Genomic DNA, 27,694 nt, shown 5'->3' on the forward strand with positions numbered 1-27,694 from the left:
GATGGAAAGTAGTCATCGCCGCCTATAGACATTTCCAACATTAAAGGAGTCGCCCATGCATCGCCGGCTTTGGATGAGACCTCTTTTTGCATCTTTTTTAAAAAGCTCCATATCCTCGCACTGCGAGAATAAACCAGAAGGAAATTCATTCCATTGGTGTGGATCTAAATGCGTGGGTGTTCTACATGTATATCTATGAATCTATATGTATCAATTCCTTTTATTTTGTATAATCTTTAACTTAATAACGAAAAAGACGATTGATTTAATACTCAATTTGGTTATATGGTTCGTCATTTGGAAAATGAAACTGGTACTTCTGTTTTGTGGTGTGTTTGTTTCGGATATTTTTAAGCGCAAACCAGATCTCCATAAGTTAGCAGGTAAATGGGTAAAACTTTATATGTAGAAATTGTTTTTTTTTTGTAGCCCGGTGGCTACCCAGGCGCACCGCATCCACGCGGACCGTTCCCCCGGCAAGGCATGAGGCAAATGCAACCCAACCAAATGAGCCAGATGCAACCCAAGTAAGAACTACTTATTTATTGAATTTTTCATTATATAATAATGACGATTTACGAAATGCTTTAGTTAAAAAGTATTGGTACTTACTAACGGTAAGAATTAGCAGCCACTGTTTCAAAATCATGATGAAGATTTTCCGAGAACCAGGCTTTCATGATATTCCTGAATTATTATGTTTTTCTATTAAGGATGTGCGTATTTGTAACCGTGTATTTTTTTTAAGTCAAATGAACCCAATGGGCGCGATGGGCGGCATGGGTCCCATGGGCCAGATGGGCGGCGTGCAAATGGCCCCGAATCAGATGGGCGGCGGTCAGATGGGCGGGCAGCAGATGGGCGGGGCTCAGATGGGCAGCGGGCAGATGGCGAGCGGGCAGATGGGCGGCGGGCAGATGGCCGGCATGGGCGGCCAGATGTTTGGCGGCCAGTACGCCGGCATGCAGCAGGGGTACGGCGGCTACAGCCAGCAGATGATGCAGGGCAGCCAGCAGCAGATGATGAACCAGGTATGTTTATTCAGAATATTCAGATATACATGAATTTTTCAGTTAAGCGTCGGTTACACTTGAAAGTATAAATTAAAATTAAAAATACTGAAATTTGGCTGATTTTTATTAAAAGGGAAACGATATAATTCTGGTTTATAAATGCATTTTCCTGACCAAAAATTGAACGCGTTCACGTAAAAAAGAACGAGAATCAAATTCTCGAAAGTAATGATGGTATGACAAGGTAATGGAAATGGCTCATATTAAGAAAACATTATTTATATTTACATTTACTCGTATTACACATGTTCTAATCCATGATCGATAGCATGGCGATTGAATTCAATACATAATTTAAGTAAATTCAATATAAAAGAATCTCTCAAAACTTGTTACCATGTGATGCCACGATGCTAAACTAATGGCAATTACAAGAGGTGGATAAGTCAATACTTTACATTACAACACTACAATTCTTTAACCAATATAAAACTCTAATTTTGATTTGATTAACAGGGTATGGGACAACCCGTGAATCAAATGGGCCAGCAGGTGAACCCGATGAGCCAGGGTGTCAACACGATAGGCCAGAACGTCGGACAAATGAACCAAGGTGTCGGTCAGTCCGGCCAGATGCCGCAGGGCATGGGTCAGATGAGCCAGGGGATGGGGCAGATGGGCCAAGCCATCGGGCAAATGAGTCAAATGGGGCAAGGCGGCGGCATCGGCGGTATGAACACGCAAGCTGGGTCGATGGGGCCGCAAGGAGGCAACGCTATGGGCGGGTTCCCTGGACAGCAATCGTTCCAGCAGGTTTGTTTTAAGAATATCCTATTTGTAGGCATAGATTAGTAAAGATACTTCGCCGCCTTAAAATTGAATGAAGCCACAAACGGCTTATTAGTAAGTTCTATTTTTGAATTATTGACAAATAAAAACATTTTTAGAGAAAATTTACGAATAAATAACTAATACTGCGTAATTTACATAATCAATAAAAGATTATTTCAAATATTTTAGGGTCATTTTAGCACGGAAACGTGGAAAAACTTTTTTACGCAACTATTTCAATTCTCAAAACTGGGTACATTTTCTTGTTAGGAGTGAGTAATCTTTACTAATCTATGTTTGTAGGTGGTGAAGTCTTAGTATTTTGTATAAAATATCCTTCACCTACACCGGCTAGTTTTAGATATGCGTTGCGTGTCAGTTAACCAGTTTTTATTAAGAAGATAGAAATACATTACGGACGAGAATCACTGAGCTTATTAATTTTTCCTTATTCATAATATTTATGTGAAAGAGAACAGAACACATTAAAATTTATAACTTAACATTGTCTTATTTGTGTATTTTGAATCGAATTGAAGTGAATCTTATGAATTATCTTATCTTATGAAAAATTATCTTATCTTATCTTATCTTATGAATTATTATCTTATCTTATCTTATTAATTATCTTATCTTTTGAAAAATCTTATGAATTGTTCTTATTTCCAGAATATGTTGACTGGCCGCTCCAGCCAGGAGGCGTACTTAGCACAACAAAGACAGAACGTACGACAGCCGTATATACAGGTAAAATATAACTAATGCCAATAGCTAGATAACTAAGTTTAGAATAATAAAACCAAACAACGAAAATGATACGACAGAATGTTAGTAGTTTGGGACATACTGGGCAAAAGTATGTCTCTACTAATTTCTCATATTAATTAGCAATGTTCTCATAACACTAAGTACACACAACACATCGATAAAATTTCTTTACATGCATAGATATAATAACTAAAGATACGTTACTAACGGGCAAAACTTAAAACACAAAAGAAGGCAATTGGTGTTTGTCGACTCCAGTCGCTCTCGTGCGGCTTAGTAATTAATACGTATATCACTACACGTACGATACGTACACATTAAACGTTATTATTTTTTATTTTAGTCTTAAGCCTAAAAATGTCTTCTTGCTCAATGCAAAAATGTACAAATTATGCTCAAAAAATAAACAAGGTTTATGGAATAACATATCACTCGTAAATGAGAATAAATTATTATATTTTGCTTATTTATCGTGTTTGATCCGCCATGATTACGTAACTGACAAGAAAGAAACAAGCATGTAACGTATCTATAGTTTTAATATACCATTGTTTACATATGTACTACTTACATCATCACAATTTATTTTATTATTCATTATTATTTTAGGCACCGAACGTAACAATGAGTGGTATGGGCGGTCCCGCGCCGCCGTACCCCCGCGCCATGCAACCGCAGCAGAACACCCAATACCAGCAGCAAATCACCCAGCAACGTATGCGGCAACAGATGCTAGCGATGCAGCAACAGCAGCAGGGCCCACTCGTACAACACCTACAGCGGCAACAGCAATACCAGCCGCAGTACTAATTTATGAAAAATGGACACGCCATATAATTTCATTGTGTATACAAATATTACACACACATCCTTACACTTATAGTACACAGCTGCAATGTTAAGGTCGTAATGGCAGAAGGCTAAATGTGCTGTAAAGCCCCATGCCACAGCATACACTTACCAATTTAAGATGGTACTCTCAATTACAGGTTTTGACTTAAATAATGCAATTTTATAAATTGCATCATTCTCAATAAATCCATCACAAGCTGATATCCAAATCTTAAAAAAGTTGTCAACAACTACTTATAGAATATAAATAAAATAATTTATTAATAACACTATTCTATATAAAAAATATTGCAGCTGTTTTGTGAGCGACATGCTTTTCAGAAGAGAAAATGGGGAAAGTTTGCGAAGGATTAAACTGCATGATTTTAATTAATTTCTATTGAAGTCCAGACCATGTAGAGTGTAGACCAATGATAAATCTAAAATGGAATGTTCAAACGTCGTAATGATTGAGTATACAAAAATAAATAGAAATAAGAAAATAAAGAAAATAATATTTTACAAATCGTATTTTGATAGTACCAATAAGTACTTGTTGGGTAAGGATATTTGTAACTATGTAAGCCAAATTTAATTTACATTAATTTTAAAGTATTTAATTTTGTAAAATCGTGATGTATCAGATTTTTTTTACCTTTTATGTATTTAGTACAATTTGACAAATCTGGGTTAAGATTATCATGTGTACATATTGTTACCTATATTATAAGATTTGTGTAGAGACGTGTGTGTTTTACTTTCCCTATTCTATCTTTTTTAACTTATTTTTTTTTCTATAATCATAATATAAGCCAAGCAGAGGGCAAATCTCGGTAACCAATAGAATACTCCAACTCTAATACTCTCCAATACTCTCTTCATCTACAACTTTTGTCTCATTTCAATGAATATAGGTACTTAGTTATTTATGAGATATATCGCACTACTGTAGTAAATATCGCCTTATTTCCGCAAAACAAAAAACAAAAAAGTTTTTGCGAGATTTAAAAAACCTACAAGAACAAAATTAATTGCAAAGTTTTGTTATTGCAAATGTACCTTTAAACATTATTGATATAAAGTAGCTTTTGTTAAGTCTGGTATAAAAACTGTTCTCGTTTGCACTACACTATAAATAACTCTTCCTTGGCAGTCGGGTAAAAATGAGCCACATGTTAATTATCCGGCAACACTGTTATCTTTCTGTCAAAGTCATTGTCCAATAAATATAAAAATAAACAAACATGTATTCTTGAGGTTATCTTTGTGTTTTTTAAAGTTATTTCTTTTAAAATAATACATTTCTTTAAGAAATATGTTTTACTTATTAAGAACAAATCGGTATATAACTAGGCAAAGCTTTATCTATAGCTATAAATATACTAGGAGGAAAATACATAGTATTGGTTTGAGTGATATTCCAAAGGTAACTGTAGCTGATATTCGAAAATTATTGAGACAAAAGGGTTTTGCGGTGCAGGATGGGTATACATCGTTGACGACGAAGTGTGCGCTTTGCTCTGGTGACGAAAAAAATACTGAGAATAAGGTTTACGTGAACAAAACAACCGGTAAGTTATAACAAGTATTGACAACATCACGCCGGTTCCAAATTCTAAACGTTTTATGAAATATGCGATAAATAATAATGTAACATTATCAGCAGAATATCTACCAATTTTTTGCTGCTTATATAAGTAAGGACGTTTTAAAATCACTTACGGAAATACCTTCTGATTTTATTATTATTTCTTGATTTGATACGAAATTAAATACGCAATCATTCACTTTATTGATAACCTATATAGATAACGTTTATCAGCGTATATGTGATTTCTGAATATACTAACTATGCATACTGATATATTATTATGCAATATGTATTGATTGTAAATAAACAAATGATACTACATGGTATCTTTTTCCATGTTAAAAGTTTTTGGAAATCTCTCCTGATTTTAAAGTCTAAAAGACTTGTACCAACAATTATGTTTTAAAAAGGTGCAAAAGAGCTCTCCTTCAAAGCCGGTGATGCATTGGCGACTCCTCTGGTGTTGCAAATGTTCATAGGCGACGTTGACTACGTTCCATCAGGTAGCACGTCTGCTTTATCGTTAGGCTCAAATATATAAAAAAAAGGTTTATGTAGCAGATTTAACGCTTCAGTAATGTGATAGGAATGGAATGATTGTTTTTTAGGAAATATAACCTACTTATATTATACGATACATTCCAATTTAGTATTTGGTAGTGATAATACTTCATATATGATTATCTTACTCCTGGACCCCTGTTTTGTAGATTGTTTAGTAATCCATGTCTCACAAACTTCCAAAAAAAAGTGCACCCTCAACCTGAAAGACATATAGATAAACACTTTGTACTTTTAGGCTACTTCTTATGTCCAAAATGTAACATACATGGAGACTGGAGTATTCTTGAGAGGCTAATCAAGAAAGCTAAAGTAGAAGCAGCAATAAAAGACTACATAGACAAAACTCAGCAGCAAATAGACCAACTACAAAAGGACTGGAAGAAAATTGAAGAAGAAACTACCTCATTAGGAAAATTAAGTGAGACTGAGGCATTAGAACTGTTTAGGTTATTTGAATTTCCTGTGAGTTATTGATTTTTTTTTAATTTGTTTTAATAATCAGCCAAGATTCCAGAATTACTTTAATTGGATAACATAAATAAAAACATATTCCGCTCATATTTGTACCTCTGTAACTAATTTAAATTCATAAGTAATTTTATGTTTTAAATTCTAGTAACACCACAAAAATTTTGGGAATGTTAACTTTTTACCATATTTACAGTCTCTTAAATTTTATCTATTTCTCTTGCTTGATTACTAATGATAAAATTATAGTGTATATATATTTTTTTAATAGTTATGCAAACATTATAGGCAAAAAAAGCATTTTAAAAAGGATGTGGTTTATTTCAGTACCATCCGGAGGCCACAAAAGTATTATCAGAAGTAAATGTATCATCAGATCGCACGGTATTATTCTTTCCTCTGAAGAACTCATTGGACATTTTAGTGGGTTATCGGAAGGTGCAGGCAGGTAGAGAGGAAGACACAGAGAACCATGGGCTCCATAGTGCTGGACTATTTTCTTGTAGAGCTCATAGAGTGAGCAAAACTGACCAAGCCATCCTCGTGCCAAATATACAAGATGTATTACATTTAGCAGCTAGTAAAGTGCCTGGTGAGCTCATTTGTAATATTTTTGCTTTGAAGAATGTCTTTTTAACCTTGAAATATGCTTTACCAACTGTAAACTTCAATAATCAACCGATTACTGTCCCAATGCTGGGCACCGGCCTCCTCTCACTATGAGAAGGATAAGTGTATAGGACACTACGCTGCCCTGTGCGAATTGGTTAACTTCATATACCTTTTGAAAACTTCTTTAAGATTTCGAAGGTGTGCAGGTTTCCTCGCAATGTTTTCCTTCACTGTTTAACAATCAATCCTATCCAATCAGTTTACCCCTATCATAAACTATCATATCATAAACATATTTCATTTTGATAATACCTTTTTAAAAATGCTAACATTAGTATACATAATTATGCTACCTGTTAGAAATTTTCTCCATCTGAAATTTACGTTTTGTAGGTACCCTAATATGGCTAAGCAATTGCAGCTTACCACCAATAGTTCTTCCGACCCTAGAGAGTTATCAGAAGCTGTGTCTGTGGGGTGATTGGAACAACATGCGCTCTGTTGCTGAGAAACTTGGGGAAGATAGATGTCGATTTGTAAGGTAGTGCATCTTTCCTTTTAATTTTATTTTATTATTATAGCTTATAATGTATAACTGGATATGGGACCTATTTATAGAGTTTACCTAACATCCCCATCCCCATTGGAGCAGATTGGTAGAATCCTTCATGACTCCTTTCCTAGCAGTGAAGGAAGATTTGCCTATTGGTTGAACCCTTCTTATATCCAACTGCTGAGTATCTCTCCCTATCTATCTCTGACTAATAATTAGACTTAAAGAAATTTAGCAGCTGAACTGAATTTCCAGGCCGACAGACGGGCTGGTGACAGCAACTGAAGCAGCAGACGCGAACCTGTCACTAAAGTCGCTGGTGTCGGAAGCGAAGCCGGCGGCGCACCGCTCCATCACCACCTTCGCTGCGTTGAGAGACGATGTTTATGCAGAACTCACGAATATTGACAAGGTATTAAAGGAATAAGACTAAATTTTAATATTTGTTTAAAGTGACACAGCCCTTAGTGGTACAATTCCGATTGCACCATTGTCACACATACTTGTTGTTAAACAATGTTAAAGAGCTGCTGTGTTTTAGTTTGCAAAATAAAAAGCAAGTAACATGGACTTTTACCATGGCATTCCAATATAATTCTTAAGAGTGTCTAGTCCGCGCCAAACTGCTAGTCCGCTCTGAAGTTGTTGCGAGCAGGTAGTCATACAATTTACTATGGCGTCGCGATTCATTTCTATATTCAGAGCGGACTAGCAGTTTTACGCGGACTGTACTACTCGTGGTACTACTGTGGCAGACCTCAGATAAACTTTAATCCTATTTGAGCTTAATAGTAGATGTTTTTGGAAGACTACCACAAACTATCTAATGGACTGCATCAATAGGCACTACAATTTTAGTAAAACAAATTTAAAGTTACTAGTACGATCTCAGTTATATTCACCCTCTCCATCAATGATCTATGAACGGCAGTCATCACTGAACATCAAGTGGACTGCACGTTAGTGACTGTCGCATAAAAACTTTAAATAACAATATACAGGTGCGAGGGGTGAAGTGGCGTCGATTCCCAGCGTTGACCAAGTTGCTGGGTGGCCACCGACGTGGCGAGCTCACGGTCATCACGGGGCCCACGGGCTGCGGGAAGACCACCATCTGTGCGGAGATGTCGCTCGACTTGGCTCAGCAGGGGGTGAGTATATCTCATTTATTTATATTTACATATACATAAGAGGTTGCTACCAGTAAGGTCTTGGGCTTGCGGAGTCAAAATGAGAAATATTTTTATGGATATACCTTGCGTTCTGACTTTAGGTCTTATTAAATGAATAGCCATAAAATTCTACACAAAGTCTTAAAGTAGCCACCTTGATTTTACCTTTCTTCCAAATAAATTTGATTTAATTGATGAAATAGTCATAAAGTGAATATACCCAGGTAAACACACTATGGGGCAGCTTCGAGATCCGCAACTCCCGGCTGGCGCGCACCATGCTGCAGCAGCACGCGGGCGTACCGCTGGAGCTGCACCTGCAGGACTTCCACAAGTACGCTGACGACTTCCAGAAGTTGCCCATATACTACCTCGCCTTTCATGGCCAGCAGCCCATCAAGATTGTTATGGAGGTATAAAATAAACAAGAACCTATAAATTTTTTCAAGTTCAGAATGGATGTAAATATCATGTTTTAGATTTTTGTCTAGCTGTAAGATGCAGAATGATAAATATATCTGTATGTACCTATGTATAGTAATGTACGTACATTGTACATATAGACAATATATTTAAACTTTAATATGTTAAGTTTTGGTCTGACTTTACACAATATGAAAATTCTGAAAGTAAAGTCTACTAATTTATCTCTCTTAAAAATATTAGAATTGAATATAAAGTTAAATCTGATATCATAAATAAAATTAAATAACACAATTGTCGTGTAACATTATCGTATTATATATGATTTTAGACTAAAATTATCGCGGAATTGAGATATTATATTATGTAACCGGTAGTCATGATATGCGTTTTTTTTTCATTTCTTTATTGCTGATATTTCAATCCAGTTGTGGTCATGGCGAAACTGTGGTGACGGGGAGAAACTAGTTGAGTCTAATTCGTATTTTAATAAAAATAAAAAATCGCATTGATTGTCGTTTTCATGTGAGAGTATTCACCCTGACGTACATATGATTACTGTGTAACTGTATGATAACGTGTATATGCGTGTGTAGGCGGTGGAGCACGCGCGCTACATGCACGACATCGCGCACGTGGTGGTGGACAACGTGCAGTTCATGCTCGGGCTGGCGGAGGAGCGCGACGCCCGCTTCGCGCGCCAGGACGCCGTCGTGGCCGCCTTCCGCGCCTTCGCCACCGCCCGCCACTGCCACGTCACGCTCGTTATGCACCCCAGGAAGGTTGGCGACTTGTTTCTGCTCTAACTATACTCTACTGTTTTGTTTTGATTGGATTAAAGGTGGTTCAACACCGGTGGCACCACCGCCACCTATTTCTGCCTAATAACAGCAATGTTAGGCGCTGCTGTGTCCCGTTTTGAAGGGTGTGGTAAGGGAGACAGACTTTTCGGAGGCGTTCCAGCTTAGGCATCAGGAGTAGCGGCGCATCTGTGACCGACCTCAGGTAGGAATATCTAATCCTTTCTGTGGTTGATTACAGATGTCCATGGGCGGCAGTAGCCACTTACCATCAGGTGGACTGCATGCTCGTCTGCTACTCCTATATTATATAAAAAAAAATTAAAGAGAGTGGAGAGACACTCTCTTTAATTCCTGACCTTACCACACCCTGTGGCTAATCACCCTCCTATGTATGTGGTCCCTATCTAGGGCTGATTATATACATAGACAGCATCATTAAGCATTTTCTATTTTCAGGAACGGGAATCGGAAGACCTTTCAACTAGTTCAATATTTGGCAGTGCGAAAGCATCTCAGGAAGCAGACAACGTTCTGATTATACAGGTACATTATACGATAGATACAACGTAAATAAATATTATATTTATATATTGAAAAAAAAATGTAAAATAAACCTTGTATTTTTCAGTCGTTAGTAAGTTATGGTTGTAGTTTTACAAGTTGCAGGTTTACAAGTGCCCAAATCAGTATAATGTGTCCACTTTAAATTAAGTGGATTGACAAAGTAAGGGAAAGTGTTCTTCAGTTTTAGTGCCTCATTACTTGGTATGAGTCTATCAACTCCGTAAGGCCTAGTGGTCATTGGTCCTTAATTATTAATTATATTGTAAAGACTGATATTTTTTATGTTTACTATATTTTATATTCTTGTTCCAGGATAAACGATTAACAGCTGTCCGCGGAAAAAAGTACCTGCAAGTGGCAAAAAATCGTTATAGTGGCGACCTCGGCATCGTGCCTCTGGACTTCGACAAGGACTCTCTCAGCTACCAACCCAAGAAGAAAAAGAATAAAGACGAACCTGATAAGCTATTAGAGGAATGTATTGGAGAATTCACGATTGACAAACAAAATTATAACATGGCGGGATATTCCGACAAATTACAAACGCGAAGCACTAATGCCAAAGGACAAAAACATAAAAACAAAAAAGATACAGATAGTTTTCTCAGTGATATCTTAAACTTAAATAGAACGAGATAAGGAGCATGAAGTATATTTTGTATACGCATGTAAATATACTTTTACAAATCTATTGTTATATTAATATTATAAAATTTATTATGTACCTATAAAGTACAATATGTAAAGCATACAAAAATAAAATGATTTTTGAATAAATTATGTTTTCCTTAAGGCTAATTCCTCATATATTAAATATAGTTCATGATATAATAATTATAGGGGATCTCAACATAGTGACCCAATGTCGTGACGTGAATATCAAAATAAGAGGAACATAATTATGCAGTTAGATAAAAATTATGTGATCTTAATAGTATAAGAGTAGGGGGAATTTATTTGTAACAACCCTCAGATCTCTCATCTCATCTCTTCAAAGCGTCTTAACGCACTAGCGGTTAGCCGCAGGAGCGGTTAGCCGCTTTTACAGTTTAATATTAAACCGCTTGTGATTTTACGCACTTAACTGCCATGAATTTTCAACCGCGGCGTAGTATTTAGTAGTCCTTCTTGTCCTTTGATGGCGTGATATAAAACTATGAGTAATTTTTCAAAAGACGAAACACTCATTCTAACATAGTCGACAAAAATATCAAACAAATGCAACAATAGCAAACTGACCACATTCGATGCGTGTTTCTAGTAAATGATGAATCCAGTATTGTTTTTTATTTTTGTTTTGTTTTAATTGTTTTCAGTAATAAAAATAGATAACACAAGCTACTTCGATGGTGTCCACTCCGCTAATGGAGCCAACACGTTTTCGAGCGGTCCAACCGCTGTACGCCGTTCCATCGCGGTTGGCCCGCCCTAGCGATCAACCGCAGTACCAACCGCCATAGCAACCGCTTCAGGCGGCTGGCCGCTGAAACGAACCGCCTAGGCGGTCAACCGCTAGTGCGTTACAGCGCATATTGCTGATTTTTTAATTTCCTTTTGATATAAGCATTCAAAAAACTAATTAATAGTTTTATTTTCCAAAACAACAGTTTTTTTTATCTTACTATTACTTACTTTTAAAATATAAAGTTGAGCAGTACATTTTTTTTTAAGTAAAATAGATGCGTTAACTTATTGGCAATGAAAAACATTGTACTACAGAATATTTTTTAATTTATATCTCAGTAAAACTAAACATTTAACAAACAAAACAAAAAAGATGCAAAACAAAAAGTATGAACATAAGGTATAAGTTTTGCTTAATTTCCCATTATATCTTTTTGTATTACACAAAATATATTATTATTATGTACAGTATTTCCAGCAACTTATCACGTAAAGCTATAAACTAACAATAGTAGTCATAAGTGTAACTTAACCATATACATAATGTACAAATGACACGGAAAGTGTGCTAATGGGTCGTGTAATAAAGATAAGATCACATTCCCACTTGATAATTGTATGTTGATTTTATTGTTATGCATTAAGTATATTATATTTATATTATTGAACATTATCTAAAATGGCTGGAACATTGATTTGCAGATGCCTTACATCATTAAAGTTTAGGTAACAAGATCAAGACCATTGTTTCTCATATTGCTGTTGGAAACACAAATGAAGTGAAGGTGTTGGGGTTACATTAGGTCAACGAAAGGATAATCATAACCAATGAAACTTCAGAATACCAAATAGGAACATGCAATACATTAAGCATTTGCTTATAAATACTGCAAAATTTTACACAAGTTATAATAACTCAGGTAAAAGGTCTTTAGAGGTTGAGAAACAATGATCCATGGTTCTATACAATAATTTCCTACGTCATGAATATAATGTAAATATCATTGTCCAACCATAGAAATGAACTGCGCACAATGTGCCCTGTGTTCCTTATACTCTATGATCAGATGAGATTATTAAAAATAGCTTTTGATTAAATTTTGGATAATATTTGTGATAAAATGCATATTTGTACTATCATCGCTCTAGTGAAATTATTTGGTAAAATGAGTATGTACAGCCTCCACTAATGACGAATCATTAGTTCTATCTTGTTTCCGCCTACACTTTGGGCATGGAATGCTCGCATTGAGGCATTTAGCGTGGAATACACTGGAGCAATCATCACATCGGTAAGTAACACTTGTTTCAAAGGGGTACAGAATCTTTGGATCTCTACATACTTCGCAGATGAAACCTTTCTGACTGCAGAGCCAGCAATCAACTACGTGTGTCTTTGCAAAGTTTACAACTTTTTCTAATTGCAAAGCTAAGGAACCATTGGGTATCTGAGCCAAGTCAGAAATTGTGTACAGGTGAACATGATCATACAAGTACTCCCTGGGCCAGACCCTTTTCTGGAGTTCCTCAATCACAGGTTCTCTGCAAGTAAATATGTATGCTCTGAGGAAATTTAATTGTATCCTCAATTCTTGCAACTGTGCCATATCAGAAACACCACAATAGATTTTAGGATTGAGCTTCTTCATGTCTATCCAAGGGTGATGTTGAAATTCCAGCAAAAATATTGCAGACTTTTTTGAAACAGGATATCTCTTAAAATCCCAATTGTGTATCACTCTTGCGGGGATTATAAAAACATTAGGATCCATGCAGTTTGAGCAATAGTACTCTCCAGTGTAACCACACACTTTTGCCTTTGACACTGTGCTGCCCAAGAGGTCTTGGCAACCCTTACATTGGTAATTCTGATGGTCAAGCCCCTTTTCTCTAGATAAGCAACCCAGCTGCTGTATCAATTTTTGTAACTCTTGAGCTGTGAATGACTCTGTTGTTGAATTGGGAACCACTTCAAAATCTAGTCCTTGTAGTGTAGGGTCATCTGACGCTGCAGTCTCAACTTTCACTTCACAAGGTTCCACATCATCAGGTGTTAACTTCAATTCTTTATGAATATCCTTCATGATGTCTCGTAAATTTGGGGTATTGGAATATGCCTCTCCATAGTTGTTACTGTTGTCTATAAGAGAAGACAAACTTTTGATTTCTGGTGTTTTAATAAGACTGCTACCATGGGAAGAATTTGAATTAATTGATGTATTCAGTTCATCATTATTATCGGCTGACCACCCTTTTCCAGATAATGAGTTCCCAGTAATGAGGACATCAGTTGGTGCAATGAACTCTTCAGAGTCTATTGAAGAAGCGAAAGCTGGACCATCTTCTTGTTCCTGACTCGTTGTAGGTTTAACAACATCCACAGGCAGGGACTCAGTATTCGGAGTAGGTGTGACAGGAGTAGTAGTCTCCTCTTTTGAGCTGTCCTTCTTTTCTTCCACTGTGTCCTGTTTATTAGACTTATTTGGGATGTCACTTGAACCCTTGGACAGTATAAAATCTAAGGCTTCATCCTCATTCAGTGTATGCATGCCTAAACCAGATATTTTAGATGCATGAATGGGAGTAGACATAACTTTTGGTTTATTTTCATCGGTTATAGTGCTGGCTACATCCAAACCAGCAGTAATTGGAGATGCCTTCATAGTAGGCATCCAAACTCCAGCTTGCATCAACACTTGCTCCGGCCATTGGTTCAACAGGCTAGAATTTATAGGTAAGTTAAACTGCACACATGTCTCCAGCCCCCCAATCAATTTTTGGGCCACTTCCAGAATTTCGGAGTCACATACAAATGCACTTCTGTTGTAGAATGGTTTGACTGCAGATATGTTTCTCAAAAGGGTTGACATGTATGACGATAACAGACACTCATTGAGAGCAATGCGAAGCCAGGCCCGGCACTGTCCTATTTCAGTATTGATCTGAGGCAATGAAGATATTTGGTCAATGTTTTGCCTATGGGATAACACGAGCACGAGTGGCCAAAAACTGGACTGCGGGCGATAATCGGGGTCTCCCGCAATAACATTTTTAGCTTTCCTCAAAAATGTGTCCTTCAGTCCATGGAGGAAAACCGCCTCCAGTGCCATGCACAGGGAATTAGTCGAATCCGTTGATCCCAACACACTGTGGAAGTTTTCTTCGAACTGACTGGTATATTGTATGTCTTTCACACATTCTGATAAATTATTTATCAGTGACTGCTTGAGTATGGCGTCGCGACTGCGAACCGTGAATCCAGAAGCAACGTTCTTAAAAAATGACATGTTTTTATCTTCATCCACAGTATAGGATTAATAAAAATGTTTATTTACGAATTTACATCACTTCGCAGTTTCCTTCGTAGTTAATACGAAGATATAGAGAACGAATAAAATACAAACTTCCTCGAGCAGTAAACACAAATAAACATCTAATCAATCTTTGTGCTATTTGTCAATACTCAATATGACATTTATGACATTTTGGTGTTTCACTACTTCACAGAAAAAATTAGATATAGTCTCATTAGTTTATAGGCATATGTTTTCTGTTTTACTTCACATTTAATAATCGATGGACGAAATAATAATAATATTTTGAATATCAAACAATATTTATGATAAATTCGAACGGGTTGATGTTAATGTCTGCACATAAAAGCCGATGCTTGCATACGTTCGAGTTTATCATTTAGAAATTTAGCAGAGTTGTTGTTCATTATAAATTCATCTTATAATGTCACTACGGAGTACAAGATTGATCATCTTGAGCGCTACATGGAGTCTGTGCATGTACTATTTAGTCATCTTTTCGGATAAGACTTCGACGCGTGATACGAGATCCCGTCAACCTTCTGGAATCCAACCGCGTAGAGCGATGAATAGAAAAAAAGGCGCTTCAACACACCATCACGTTTTATCTGAAGACACTCCAACTCAAAAATTATCACGTGAATTCGGAACCGAGCCGACTCGAACAAACAGTTTCATTAATACTTCCTGAGAAGTAGTCCTTGTCTTCATCTCCTGAGGAGGTATCTTCTCTCCGAGAACAACTATCGCAAACGCATTTGCCATTCAGTTTTGAGTGCAAGGGTTTAAACAAAGCCTTAGCTCACGGAAAGGTCGTTTAACATTTTTTCGGAGCTATTTTCACCGTCAAATATTTCTGTGGTCCTATTTCTTCCATTCCATTTGATGTTTTTATAAAAACAATTTACTGTTTTTTAATTATACTATTCGAGGTTGACAGCCCTATCTTCCTATATAGGTTACTCTTTGGCCCTACCCTATTTGACACAACAGATAAATCAAATCAACAGAAGTCAATGTCAACTAGAACGAGACGAGAATTGACGAGATGTCATTCTTAAGAATTTGGCGAAATAAAATTAGATTACATTGAAGTTAACAATAATAAATAATATATTGCCTATCTTAGACAGATATTTATATCAAGAGATCTTATTGAACCGCCGATCAAGTGGAACCCATATTATATTTAAATCTTTGGTGCTTTTACCAATAAAAAATATTTTTAGTGCTATTGGAGAAGGAATGTTTTATATTTTCTGTTTATTATTGTTTCTATTAAGCCCCAGTAGCTTACAAAGTTTTTCTGACAAGGATTGGACTTCCAAAAGTAATGGCCAAGGTAATAATAATAGTTTGATAATTAAGAGTACACCTATTAACTCAACTTTATCTAAAAATCATTTTTTGTTATCAGAATTGTTACTATGTCGCAAATGTGGAGCAGACGTGGCAGATTCTCACTATATCTTCAATAAATACAGTCCAGGAGCTCAAAAAACTGAGAAACGGAACTTATTTGGACGACAGAATGTTACAGTTCAAACTTTAATTAATCCATTTGGTGTGAAGTTTGAAATAGTCACAACAGAAAAAGCAAGGTGCAATAATGTAGGATCTGTAAGTAATCAAAGATGATTGTAATTGGTAATGTGAATAAGTTTAAAATCAATGAATCTGTTACACAGGATATAATTATTAAACTTTAAAATAAATATACTTCAAAAAACTAAAAAACACACTTTTATAATAAAATCAACTATAAGCTTTTGGTATTCTATTTCATTCTTTCATACATGCAGGGTAAGATAAGGATGTATGTTGATTTCTTTCTACTAAATAACGGAGTTACTCACTGACAAACATACAAGTGAAGCTATTATGAAGGGTGTAATAATTAAAAATAAATAATATCAGAAATATAAAGCTGTAAGTATACCATTGTGTATTTTATTATTTATGAAATTATAATTTTAGAATCAGGGTGCTGATTCATGGTTTCCTGGGCACACATGGCGCATTTGCACCTGTCCTAACTGTGGCCAGCATCTCGGCTGGACCTTCGAAAAATCTACAGATCATCAACATGCAGTAGAGCATGAGAAGGATTATGTCAAACTATTTTATGGATTGATATTGAATAACATATTAGGAGAAAATTGTAAGTATTTACATTTTTTGAAACTAGCTAAACCTGGCTACATTTCACGTTTCTTTAGTCATATGCATAATAAAGAAACCACCGTCATATACAATCATAACATTATTGCTTGGATGAGTTGCTTCCTACTTGAGTTTTGTTGGCATATGAAATCTGAATTTATACAAGGATTACTACAGCAAGTGTTTATGATATATGTTCGCTATAAATTATAGCCACTGTGAGGAATTTCAGAGTCGCCCAGTTAAGTGGATTACTGGATTGCCTGCTGCACATATTTTGTTTGTCAGACAATATTGAGTGTCCTCATGTAAGAAAAATAACATTGTATGTTATATTGTCTATTTATCAACATATTATTTTAGTTACAGATTCCCTCATCACAATGCCAAAAATGTATAGAATGTAGAGGAAGAAACATGTATTACTGGTCACAAAATAAACTATCAAGCAATATTTGTGTGCAAAGCGACTGACAAACTTCAAGTTTGAATGTTAATCTTTAATGTTAAATGATTTATGAAATAAAAATATTTATACAGAAATTATATTTTATTTTAGTACACTTCAGTAACAAACTATATATCTTAACTAAGTAAAAATAAAGGGACTTGTTTTAGTTATTTTAGTAAAAAAAGCCTGTAAATTGAAGTACAATGTAAACTCCTCAGAGTAAATACACATTACATAAATTTACTCATAGGTAAATTATTTGAAAGCAATGTGATATATTTATATATCTCATTTCTCAGCATTCTCTTAGTACATAAAGTGTCAAATAATTATGTATGTACTATAAAGAGATTATTTACAAAGAATTTACACACTTTGTTTTTGAAAAACTGCTAAAAATGCAAAGTTATTGTTTCCTTACTGTGGACAAGTGTTCACATAAAAATTGAAGTTAATGTTTAACATATCCTAAAATAAAAAAAAGTTAATGTCAAAAACTGCTTAATCATAAATAAACTATAATATGTACTTTCTCTTAAACTTATAACTCTTATTTATAGTTTAATTAAACATTGCATTAACAGTACACAATACTTTTTAACACCACAATAAATCACATATTACTGAAAGTTCTTTTTATAACTGATGTACAGTTCTAATTGATCCATGTTATATTCTCTAGGCATGAGCAAATCTTTGGTGTAACGTCTGCACTGTAGCCGATGGTGTTGGAGTAAAGTTCAATTCAACACCAGCTGGTCTCTCAGATCTTGTGCTGTCATCAGTTTTTCCTTGGATAGCTGCTATTTCTTGTTGAAGTCTCGGATTCAGAACTCTCTTGTTTACAAACTTTCTGCCTATGCCCCGATTGACGCCTTGCCCACGTCCCCGGCCTCTAGACCGTGTAGATCTCCTACTTGAGTTAGACTGATTAGATCCCACAGATTTAAGACTACTGGGGCCTCTTCTGCCTTTAAACCCTCCATATTCATTATTTAACTGATTCAAACTCTGTTGGTTTAAATAGTTTGTACCACCAATGCTGTTACGGCGCTTCCTTGCAAAGTCATTGGCCACACTCACCGTGAGCTGTGCTCCGGAACTAAACGAGTTATTTCGAGATCGTGTGAATGTCTGTGTTTGTATAATATTATTGTTCCGGATAAGATTTTGCCTTTGTTCTTGAAGGATTCTATCAGACCTTAAACCAACAGAGCTATATCTATTTCCAGTACTTAAGCCTCGACCACGTTTTGATATGCCTCTCTTGGCAAATGCGAGTGGTCTGTTGTTAATGGCACCTCTTCTAGTATTTACCCCAAGTCTACTGTGAATACTTCCTTGCAAATTAGAATTTGAATTCAACCTCCTGAGTCTCGTCTGCATACCACCTACAAAATAATTGTCTTTAATCACAAGTAAATAAACCAAAAGGCTTCTGGGTGAATCTTCCATGATATATATACATTGAGGAAGGTGTCAAATAAAAATGGGAAAACTGAAATACAATATGTTTTGTTGAGTACTCAACATGTTGGTTAAGATGTGTCAATCAACATAATTTTCATTGAATGTAATTATTTCCGTGTTGAAAACATCTGTGTCATTATTGATGTATGCAACTTACCTCTCAATGCAAAAATATTTGATAAATATTTAATGAGATCAATATTTTCACATTATTTCTGTTAGTCATAGATTCATTTAAGTAAATAATAGGCACTCATATGTCAATAAATTATAACTAGCAAATGTAGATTGCGGGAACAAAGTTTAATAATATAGAATAGTAATATTTCAAAATCTTACCCCTATTACTTCTTGTCAGAGGTGGCATATCAAAAAGCTGGTCTTCCAATCCTGCACGGCCTTTCGGAGTTAGACCTCTGAACTGTCTCGATCTGGAAGCTGATCTTGCTCGGGAGTTTGAACGAGTTCTCTGTCGAGAGCGGGAGCGCGCGCGGGATTGAGACCGAGACCTGTCCTGGGATTGGCCGGTATTTATGGAGCGGCCTCGAGACTGAGATCGGGCACGGGTTTGGAGGCGACCTCGAGGCTGTCGGCCACCCCGAGCTAGCCGTCCTCGAGACTGGAGACGCCCGCGGGATTGAGAACGCCCACGAGACTGGGAGCGAGCATTGGGGCCGCGAGACCGCGACCTCGAGCGCGAACGTGAGCGGCCCTGTCCACCATTCTGTGCTGCTTGGCCCCTGCCACCCCTGCCGCCCCGAGCGCCGCGGCCTCGGCGCCCCCCGCGACCGTCGCCGCGACCGCGCACCGTCCCACCTCCTCTCCCACGAGATCTACTAGTACGATTCTGTTTAATTATTTCATCTGAAAACAAATATGTAACATAAATCTCATAAATAGATATTTACTTTGCAGTCTATTTTAAACCCACGCGTCACGTTCTCATTTCGCTGACATATTTCATATTCTAAATAGTGAAAGATATAACTTCGCAATATTCTTAACACAAAATATAACTACAAAGAATGTTCGCCTAACATTTAATTACAATATAAATAGTTCTTATATGAAAAAATGCTAACCATTTGTTTTTATTATAGGTAAATTGAAATTGACTTACCTAAAGACAAATTAACCGCGTCAGTCATGGTGATCTATTTACCAAAATAAATGTTATTGAACGTTTCTTATGATCTTACATTCCCAAACTGAGACGTGATATAAAATAAAAATTAACACCGCGTGTATGTAAATAGAGGGAAAATAAATTTGCTTCTCGCGTTCGTATAGTTTTTTTGCCGGATGATAAATGTGAGAGACAGATAAAATACAGATTATTGATTTTACAGAGTTTAAATACACAGAGTAATATTTTTGTAATATAATCATAGATAAAAAAATATTTAACCTTTGAGCAGTGTTGCCAGCTTTTCTGTACTAAAAAGTTGAAAACAGTAGATCGTCTTTAAAAAACAGAAAACTGTTAACTTCATAAAATATGAACAAATGTTTGTGTAGATGTTACTATATTCTTTGATATAGACGATGAAATAGTCATCGATAAAAACAGACTTGAGGAAGGACCAATAAGTATAGTAATGGTCCTTCCCATTTGTCATGATCATCCTGTGCCTGGAGTAGTATTAATAAGAATCGAATGTGGTACAAACCTTTGTGGTTCGACTCCGGCGACACCACCGCCCTACCTATTTCTGCCTATATAATAACAACAGTGTTAGGCGCTGCTATGTTCCGTTTTTAAGGGATACATACTTGGATGTAAGGGAGACATACTTTTCTGAGGCGTTCTAGCTTAGTCCTCAGTGATGTGGCGCATCTGTGGTTGACCTCAGCTAAGAAATTTCCTATATAGATTATCTACTATACTCTTTGGCTCCAACGTTGACCGATCGAAAGATCGATTCTGATTCACAAAGTTTTCGTATTCAGTTGGAGAATAGTATATATTGAGAATTATAGTTCTCTCCATAACCAAACACCTTGTAAAGCGGCGGTAGATGTAAAGAACCTATTATTAATAAAAAATGATTTGATTTCATTTGAGTAAAAATATTGCGCAAGACTGACCCTGCACGATGCATTAAAAATATGGTTCAATAAAAATTAAACTCGCTCAAACTTTCATTTAATCTTTTCGCAATTTTCAATATTAACCCGAAACGACTAATATAATTGACCGTTTAGGCAGCCTCTACGGGAATGCAGGTGGCGACAATGAATGAGTCCCTGGAACACGCTTTTATGTATGGAGTGAGCGTGCAATATCTGGTAACGACACAAAACTAAACTCATTTTAAGGAACAATATGCGTGCGCGCGTAAAAATCCGTTGCACATGCACTCGCTTGTGGCGCTGCTTATACTATTTTTAATACAAACATGCGAACATGCATGCGCATCGGTTTTAGCGTACGCCCTTAATGTGTTTTATAGTCTCTGATAATAGAAGTGAATCGCGTCGCCATAGCCAATTCTATGACTACACATTCTCGCAACAACTTCAGAGCGGACTATCAGTTTGGCGAGGACTATTATATACTACTGAAAACTTATGGACAGTAAATAAAAAAGGTAGAAAAAAAATCAGCATGTAAAATTTATAGTTATGTGTAATTTTATTAACAAAATGAAAATAGGTGAAATAAATAACATATTAATATATTTTAAAGAAATATTAATTTGTACATTACTTTATTTCTCTTAAAGTTAATCATATTATTCTTCCGTATTGATAGGACACAAATTTGAGTTTTTAAAATATTTACGCTAATAATTGATGTTGCTACAACTTTACAATAAGATATTTTTACATTCAAATAATTACACATGTCCTGTGCATCTCCGTCAGGTTTGTTTCACTACTTATTTCGAATCGAATTACTCCGACATAACCACTACATTACATAATATAAGCTGAGTTTGTAAAGAATCACAGTTAAGTAATGGTGTTCCCAAAGGCCATGACTTTAGGCGTAATAACATCGCTAAGGCCGTCATTTCTCGTCACATTTAAATTACTTGCATTACAAAAACAGTTTTTTTAAACATGCAAATGATAAACATTACACATTAATAATATCAAATTTTAAGTACATTTGGTTTGTGCATCAAATAGATTAGTGGTGAATTATAATTTATTAACGATCTGAAGTTAAAAGGTGATAAGAGTTCAAAAAACCCATCAATCACTTATTCATTGTGCTATTCGGAGGAATATTTGACGAATACTTTTTAGTTAATAAATTCAAAGATTATTTTACATATTCACATTCTACTACATAAAATATTTTTATCTACCGAGTTCCTGTGGATATATAAAATCTGTCTAATATCAAGAATAAAGCTTGAATAGGACTTTATACAGAAGACACTAATCACAATGCCGATATAACAGCGATCAACAGGTTTTAGAATAAGGCTTTGTAGTAATGTATGGCATTGTTCTTCACTAGTTATACATAGTTTAATATACAAATATACGATGTATCTACTCCATTCTCATAGATTCAATATTGGACAATGACACCGATCACAAAAAATATAACTATCTTTAGTATAACATTTAGCTCCACGATTTTATTGTGCTACAGGAATGAGAGTCGATCCGCCGCTCGGGCGAGGTCACACAACGCTTGGCACCTTTTGAGTATTAACGCTATCATATAATTAACAGTACCAGTATTCTTTCAGAAAATACAACTACAACTAGAGGAGGCACATACATCAGGTCGACGAAAAGGAGTTCGAAAAATATAGAAATAAATACAACCCTAGCGCATCACGTCGCGCGCGTCCATCGCACACTCGCCTCGTCGCCGAGACAGTCACGGACACTAGCACTACAGTCTAATATCGTTGGTGGCGGCGGCGAGCAGGCCGGGCCCGTGCGGCGGCCGCCACGGGCTCTCCTTGTCGGCCGCCGCGCCCGCCGCCGCGCCCTCCTCCCGCCGCTCCCCGTCCTCCTCCGGGTTGCGCACGAACGCGTGGCACTGCACGTCGTCCTGCGCGCCGTACCGGTGCAGGCTCAGGAAGTTCAGGTTGGCCACGATCGACGAGTTGATCGGCCGCGTCGGTATGTTGACCGTCGTCGCCGAGCGCTCGATGCGTTTCGTGCGATTCTCCGGCTGCGCCAGCTCGAGTGATTGCCCGCGACTGTACAGCCGGGACTGGCCGAAACGTGGAGTCAGCCGCCCGATGAGATTATCTTCCTTGCGTGTGCCCTTAGCCGCCGAAGATTGCGCGTCATCCGGCGGTTTAGGCTTCTTTTTTAAAAAGAAAGGCGTTAACCTCTCCGTGAACGGCCTAGATGTATTCGAGCCCGCGTCGTGAACGTTCGACGTTGAGCTGGAAGTTTTAAGGGGTTTTATGGAGTTGGACTGAGTCTTTATTGGATTCGATTTCCTCTGTATGCTTATTCTAGAAAATATGCCGTATTCTTCCTTCTCTTTCTTTTCGGCAGGTTCCTCGAGTTTCATAGCGGCCTCACATTCCGGACTTTCGTCCTCGCACACCTTTAGCACGCAATAGGTATCTCGCTGGAGTTCATCCAGTAAGCTGTCGTCATTCGATAGCGTATCAATTTTACTAGACGGCCGAGCTTCGCTACTCTCTAGAGGACTCTCAGTATCGTCTGCGGGCGAACACTCCGTCAGGCTATTATTGGAGCCGCTCGTAGTATCCTGACGAAACGATGAGTGATCGTCCGATTTCCTAATATTTAAATCCAGCGGTTTCGAATAAATCCGTACCCTAGACGCGGTCTGACCGCGCGGGGGCACCGCAGGGGGGATGTCGTCGTCGGAAGTTCGAGCGTGACTCATAAAATTCGCCATCAGCTCGTACTCCTTGCAGCGGTTGGAGAGATCCGGATCCGGTCGCCTGGGCAGCGCGAGGTCCGGCTTGGGTCTGCGCAGGGGGGGCTTGAGGTCGAAGTCCACGTACTCACAGAGCGGCGTGACGGGCGACGTGAGCGTGGAGCGCGACGGCGAGAGCCGCGCGGGCTTGGGCGGCCGCGCCGGCTTGTCGCTGGACGCGTCGCTGTCCTCGGAGGGCTCGTGCTTGATGCAGGACATGGTGAGGTAGCCGCTGCCCGTGGACTTGTTGGACTTGCCGGACGAGCGCTCGTCGCCGTGCCGCGCCAGCTTCAGCGACTCGGTGCTCGAGCAGATGTCCAGTGAGGACTGCAGCGGCAGAGTTTTGCCGTCGAGGTCCACGGTGGGTGACGCTTCGGCGCGGTACGGCCGCCACAGGAACGAGCTCGAGTCTACGTTCCCGGCGGCTCCGGCCAAGTGTAAGTAATTGTCATCGCCGATTGGAGCTTGTCTGTTAAGAAAAAGAGATTATAAGATACTATTTAAGAAACACGTTCATCAAATATTGTAAAAGATTTAGCTACATACTTGCTGCCATATTTAGTCTCTCTAGCCAGGGACCGCCGATGTATTTGATGCCGATGTTCGAGATCGAACATTACTTTCTGCATTTCACGCAGTGTGGCCGCTTCAGCGTCACGTTCTTCAGGAGTCATGTCATCTGTAACAGTAATATAAAGAAGAATATTATATTATATGTAAGTTTTAAAGAAAAAATCTTTTTTAGTTGTATAATGCCATACGATTGTATCGTACGATATAATATGATACGATACGATTTTATCATATCATACACGTTTTCCGACGTGTGTTATACAGCGTTGCGCTTAACACTTTTGTTGTTAAGTTGGAATTGGTAAGGCGGTGGTGCATTCTAAGTAAAATCACAAAGGATCATATCATATTTTAATGTTTTCATGGATAAATTTGAATTTTTTTGATGAAAGTGTTTTTATAGACTACCTATATTGCGGGTTCAGAACATCTAGAGATATGAAAACATATCACAATATCTAGGGAACTGTGTACGTTAACGCCTATGTACACAAAGTGTCGCAAAGGTAACGAATGTGAACCTAGTTATAATCCGCGCCAAACTTCAAGTTCGCTCTGAAGTTAATGCGCCCAGGTGTCAGTCAGAGAGCCAATGCTGTTGAACACAACACAAGCATATACTCTGTAGCAACAGTAAGGGCCCACTAACGCAGCTATGTATCCGTGGGCGTGAGCGGCAGCGAACGGGTGCCTGGAGGGGTCCTGCTAATATATACAATTTGCTGTTGCGACGCGATTCATTTCTATATTCAGAGCGGATTAGCAGTTTGACTCGGACTATACAAAACTAACGAATGTGTTATAGTCCGCGCCAAACTGCTAGTCCGCTTTAAAGTTGTTGCGAGCAGGTATAGTCTATATATAATTTACTATGGCGACGCGATTCATTTCTATATTCAGAGCGGACTAGCAGTTTGACTCGGACTATACAAAAGTAACCGTGCAGTCGGCACAGAGTAACGTCAACATGTCGCCATAACAAAGCCTCGTGGGCGTGTCTCGCTCACCGTGCGGCCGGTGCAGCCGCTCGTCGATGCGTTGCGCGTGCGCCACGAGCAGCGCGTGCAGCCGCTGCAGGTCGCGCGCGGGGTCCAGCCGCAGCGCCGCGCCCGCCCAGCCCGCGCCGCCGCACCCCGCCGCCTCCGCCTCCGCGCGACCACAACTACAAACACCAAGCGACGTCAGTTAGAACAAGGGAGCTACACCACCCGATATATACGATGCAACACGAGAGAGATGTTTAAATCTAACTAGATATAGGGTGAATTTCCACAAGATATGTGCAAGGTAGCTTAGCTATAGATACGTGTCGAGTTAACGAAAAGTTTTACTTTATTAATTCTGCAATAAGCGTTACCATAATAAATTGAAACCCTAACATTAAAGAAAAAAATTAAGTTTTCCTAAAATTGTATACATATTTATTTTCATATTAAAATTTTCTACCAATTGATTTGTAACGGTTTGGAAAATTTAATAAAACTCTCATACAACTTTGGTGTTTTTATAAGTATTTTTACCTTCATTTTTTTGTACTTATAGCGTACCCTGTACAAGTATACCTACTTCACCATAAACTATTTTATTAAAACCTAACACTTACTCCAAGAAAACTAATTATACAATCACATCACAGTCAAACAACGGCTAAGACGTCTCCAACTCACCACGTCCACTTCGCGTCGCAGTAGTATCCGCGGTGCGCGGCGGGCGAGTGCCGGCACAGCGCGCCCAGCAGCCGCACCCACTCGGCGCGCTCCACGCAGTTGCTCGCCTGCAGGAACAGCACGCGCTCGCGGTGCACTGTACACAACGATCGACATTTGTTTTTATATTCGGTTGGAAGTACAGACGCACAGTACAACAGATGAAGCCTATCCTCCAGACTAGTACAGGGGGATGCTATTTGAAGTTAATCGCTACTTCATTGTTATCATTTAGGATTAATAAAGTATATCGCACAAAGCACTGTGAAATAGTACATACTGGTCCACCGTGTGGTATAGTCGGTGCCAAACTTCTAGTCCGCTCTGAAGGTGCACAACCACAAGCATATACTCTGTAGCATGGGTGCCGGGGCTACCATATGATGTTGCGACGCTACTAGTTTTTTATATTCAGAGCGGACTAGAAGACTCTTAGTGGCTCCTGGTACCCATTAACATTTGTAATCAACCCAGTATAATGTTAGATTTCTACTCGATGTTAGCCTCAGAGGCAGTATTAATTCCTGAGAAGCAAGTTGGTACTCTTCGGATAAGTATATCTCTCTTACCACACCTTACGTATTAAGTATAGTAAACAATAAATGCTAGTTACCAATTTGAAAGATGTTATTGGCGCCGAGCGGCGCGCCGGCGGGCGGGCAGTCGACGGGCGCGACGGCGAGCACGCCCGCCAGCGACAGCCGGTGCGCCGGCGTCTTCGCGCCGCACCGCGACCACGACAACTCGCCGCTGTACACAACACAACACGACAACCATTAATACAGGTTTCATTTAAAAATCATAACATGAAAACGTTGTGTAATTGTTTCCTTAATTGGTAACATGTCTTCATATTTCAATTTTTGGGAAAACTCCAAATTTAAAATTTCGGTAACCTATTAAAAATGTTATCGGTTGTTGTCCTTATTCAATCTGTTTGGTTTTCATTTACTACAAATAAATATATATAAATCGGATAAGCTATGAAATTATAACAGATTTATAAATTATAACAGGTAGAATACATTGTCGCTATATAAAAGTGTGATTCGAAGTAAAAGTGATAAATAAATATATAACCAAACTGTACAACCAAAACATAAATTCTTCACGAATCTATCTTTCCACGTCATTAATTATATGAAAAGAAATGTATAATTCTTAAAATTTTACTAAGAATCGTAGTCAATCATGACAAAAATAAATTGTGATATGCTGAAATCTATTTAAATAACATGGAAATAACTAACTTAATGGAGAGTGGTAAAGACCAAATCTAAAAAATGTAAAAACCATTATAACTACTTAAATTATATTTTTACATAATGTAACTTAGGAAATAAACTTAATATACATATATTAGCGTTTATAATATACCTGGTCAATCTAAAATGTCGTCGTTTGGAATGCGTATGCGCACCTCGCGTCCATCTTCGCCGCGGTGAACCGCCACTCCCTCGCATACCTTCCGTACGCTTGATCATCGTCCTGTACCACAACAAGTCATATAAATTAAAATTACTAACACCACCAGACTAGATTACCAA

At 37.9% G+C, this 27,694-nt stretch overlaps 6 protein-coding genes across 10 annotated transcripts in view; 3 read left to right on the forward strand and 3 right to left on the reverse strand.

The window, feature by feature from the left end:
- The window catches only part of kto (mediator complex subunit kohtalo), a 34,718-nt gene extending 30,530 nt beyond the window's left edge, over positions 1–4,188 (forward strand). For all 5 annotated transcript variants that reach the window (XM_073079632.1, XM_073079635.1, XM_073079636.1 and 2 more), the window contains 5 exons: positions 430–527; positions 749–1,031; positions 1,530–1,826; positions 2,514–2,591; positions 3,222–4,188. In XM_073079632.1, coding sequence (XP_072935733.1) covers positions 430–527; positions 749–1,031; positions 1,530–1,826; positions 2,514–2,591; positions 3,222–3,422 — 957 coding nt within the window. In that variant the 3' untranslated portion in view covers positions 3,423–4,188. The remainder of the gene's footprint in view (positions 1–429; positions 528–748; positions 1,032–1,529; positions 1,827–2,513; positions 2,592–3,221) is intronic.
- A 450-nt stretch (positions 4,189–4,638) lies between these two features.
- Positions 4,639–10,970, forward strand: mtDNA-helicase (mitochondrial DNA helicase). The gene is made up of 10 exons (XM_073079646.1): positions 4,639–5,014; positions 5,834–6,060; positions 6,394–6,658; positions 7,072–7,219; positions 7,487–7,643; positions 8,233–8,382; positions 8,628–8,816; positions 9,423–9,608; positions 10,086–10,172; positions 10,506–10,970. Exons 1-10 carry the CDS (start codon positions 4,759–4,761, stop codon positions 10,830–10,832), a joined length of 1,992 nt encoding a protein of 663 aa, XP_072935747.1. The 5' UTR covers positions 4,639–4,758; the 3' UTR covers positions 10,833–10,970.
- A 934-nt stretch (positions 10,971–11,904) lies between these two features.
- LOC140747308 (uncharacterized) lies at positions 11,905–15,403 on the reverse strand. The gene has a single exon (XM_073079647.1). The coding sequence runs from the start codon at positions 14,882–14,884 to the stop codon at positions 12,752–12,754; it is 2,133 nt and encodes a 710-aa protein (XP_072935748.1). The 5' UTR covers positions 14,885–15,403; the 3' UTR covers positions 11,905–12,751.
- A 534-nt stretch (positions 15,404–15,937) lies between these two features.
- On the forward strand, positions 15,938–17,617 carry LOC140747310 (protein cereblon). Its single transcript, XM_073079649.1, has 4 exons — positions 15,938–16,253; positions 16,329–16,531; positions 16,889–17,072; positions 17,438–17,617. Exons 1-4 carry the CDS (start codon positions 16,157–16,159, stop codon positions 17,479–17,481), a joined length of 528 nt encoding a protein of 175 aa, XP_072935750.1. The 5' UTR covers positions 15,938–16,156; the 3' UTR covers positions 17,482–17,617.
- A 409-nt stretch (positions 17,618–18,026) lies between these two features.
- On the reverse strand, positions 18,027–20,327 carry LOC140747309 (uncharacterized). Its single transcript, XM_073079648.1, has 3 exons — positions 20,116–20,327; positions 19,335–19,859; positions 18,027–18,916 (listed from the first exon to the last, which is right to left on the reverse strand). Exons 1-3 carry the CDS (start codon positions 20,141–20,143, stop codon positions 18,204–18,206), a joined length of 1,266 nt encoding a protein of 421 aa, XP_072935749.1. The 5' UTR covers positions 20,144–20,327; the 3' UTR covers positions 18,027–18,203.
- A 1,279-nt stretch (positions 20,328–21,606) lies between these two features.
- Positions 21,607–27,694, reverse strand: part of RasGAP1 (Ras GTPase activating protein 1) — a 42,057-nt gene continuing 35,969 nt past the window's right edge. The window contains exons 11-16 of the mRNA XM_073079650.1: positions 27,525–27,635; positions 26,761–26,897; positions 26,109–26,244; positions 25,449–25,603; positions 24,415–24,547; positions 21,607–24,337 (exon numbers count right to left, since the gene is read on the reverse strand). Coding sequence (XP_072935751.1) covers positions 22,855–24,337; positions 24,415–24,547; positions 25,449–25,603; positions 26,109–26,244; positions 26,761–26,897; positions 27,525–27,635 — 2,155 coding nt within the window. The 3' untranslated portion in view covers positions 21,607–22,854. The remainder of the gene's footprint in view (positions 24,338–24,414; positions 24,548–25,448; positions 25,604–26,108; positions 26,245–26,760; positions 26,898–27,524; positions 27,636–27,694) is intronic.

This window comes from Epargyreus clarus, unplaced genomic scaffold, assembly GCF_041222505.1.
Source record: "Epargyreus clarus isolate Ecla_fem2 unplaced genomic scaffold, WU_Ecla_fem_2.2 ptg000014l, whole genome shotgun sequence".
Classification (NCBI taxonomy): Eukaryota; Metazoa; Arthropoda; class Insecta; order Lepidoptera; family Hesperiidae; genus Epargyreus; species Epargyreus clarus.

Bases quoted from the DNA above. Each gene is read 5' to 3' on its own strand.
- LOC140747308 (XM_073079647.1), bottom strand. From the start codon at position 14,884: ATGTCATTTTTTAAGAACGTTGCTTCTGGATTCACGGTTCGCAGTCGC.
- mtDNA-helicase (XM_073079646.1), top strand. From the start codon at position 4,759: ATGTTTTACTTATTAAGAACAAATCGGTATATAACTAGGCAAAGCTTT. The intron at 6,061-6,393 runs GTGAGTTATTGA...GGTTTATTTCAG, and splicing joins TTAGGTTATTTGAATTTCCT to TACCATCCGGAGGCCACAAA. The intron at 8,817-9,422 runs GTATAAAATAAA...ATGCGTGTGTAG, and splicing joins CCATCAAGATTGTTATGGAG to GCGGTGGAGCACGCGCGCTA.
- LOC140747309 (XM_073079648.1), bottom strand. From the start codon at position 20,143: ATGACTGACGCGGTTAATTTGTCTTTAG. The intron at 19,860-20,115 runs GTAAGTCAATTT...ATTTGTTTTCAG, and splicing joins CGCGGTTAATTTGTCTTTAG to ATGAAATAATTAAACAGAAT. The intron at 18,917-19,334 runs GTAAGATTTTGA...ATTATTTTGTAG, and splicing joins TCTGACAAGAAGTAATAGGG to GTGGTATGCAGACGAGACTC.
- LOC140747310 (XM_073079649.1), top strand. From the start codon at position 16,157: ATGTTTTATATTTTCTGTTTATTATTGTTTCTATTAAGCCCCAGTAGC. The intron at 16,254-16,328 runs GTAATAATAATA...TTTTGTTATCAG, and splicing joins TTCCAAAAGTAATGGCCAAG to AATTGTTACTATGTCGCAAA. The intron at 16,532-16,888 runs GTAAGTAATCAA...TTATAATTTTAG, and splicing joins GGTGCAATAATGTAGGATCT to AATCAGGGTGCTGATTCATG.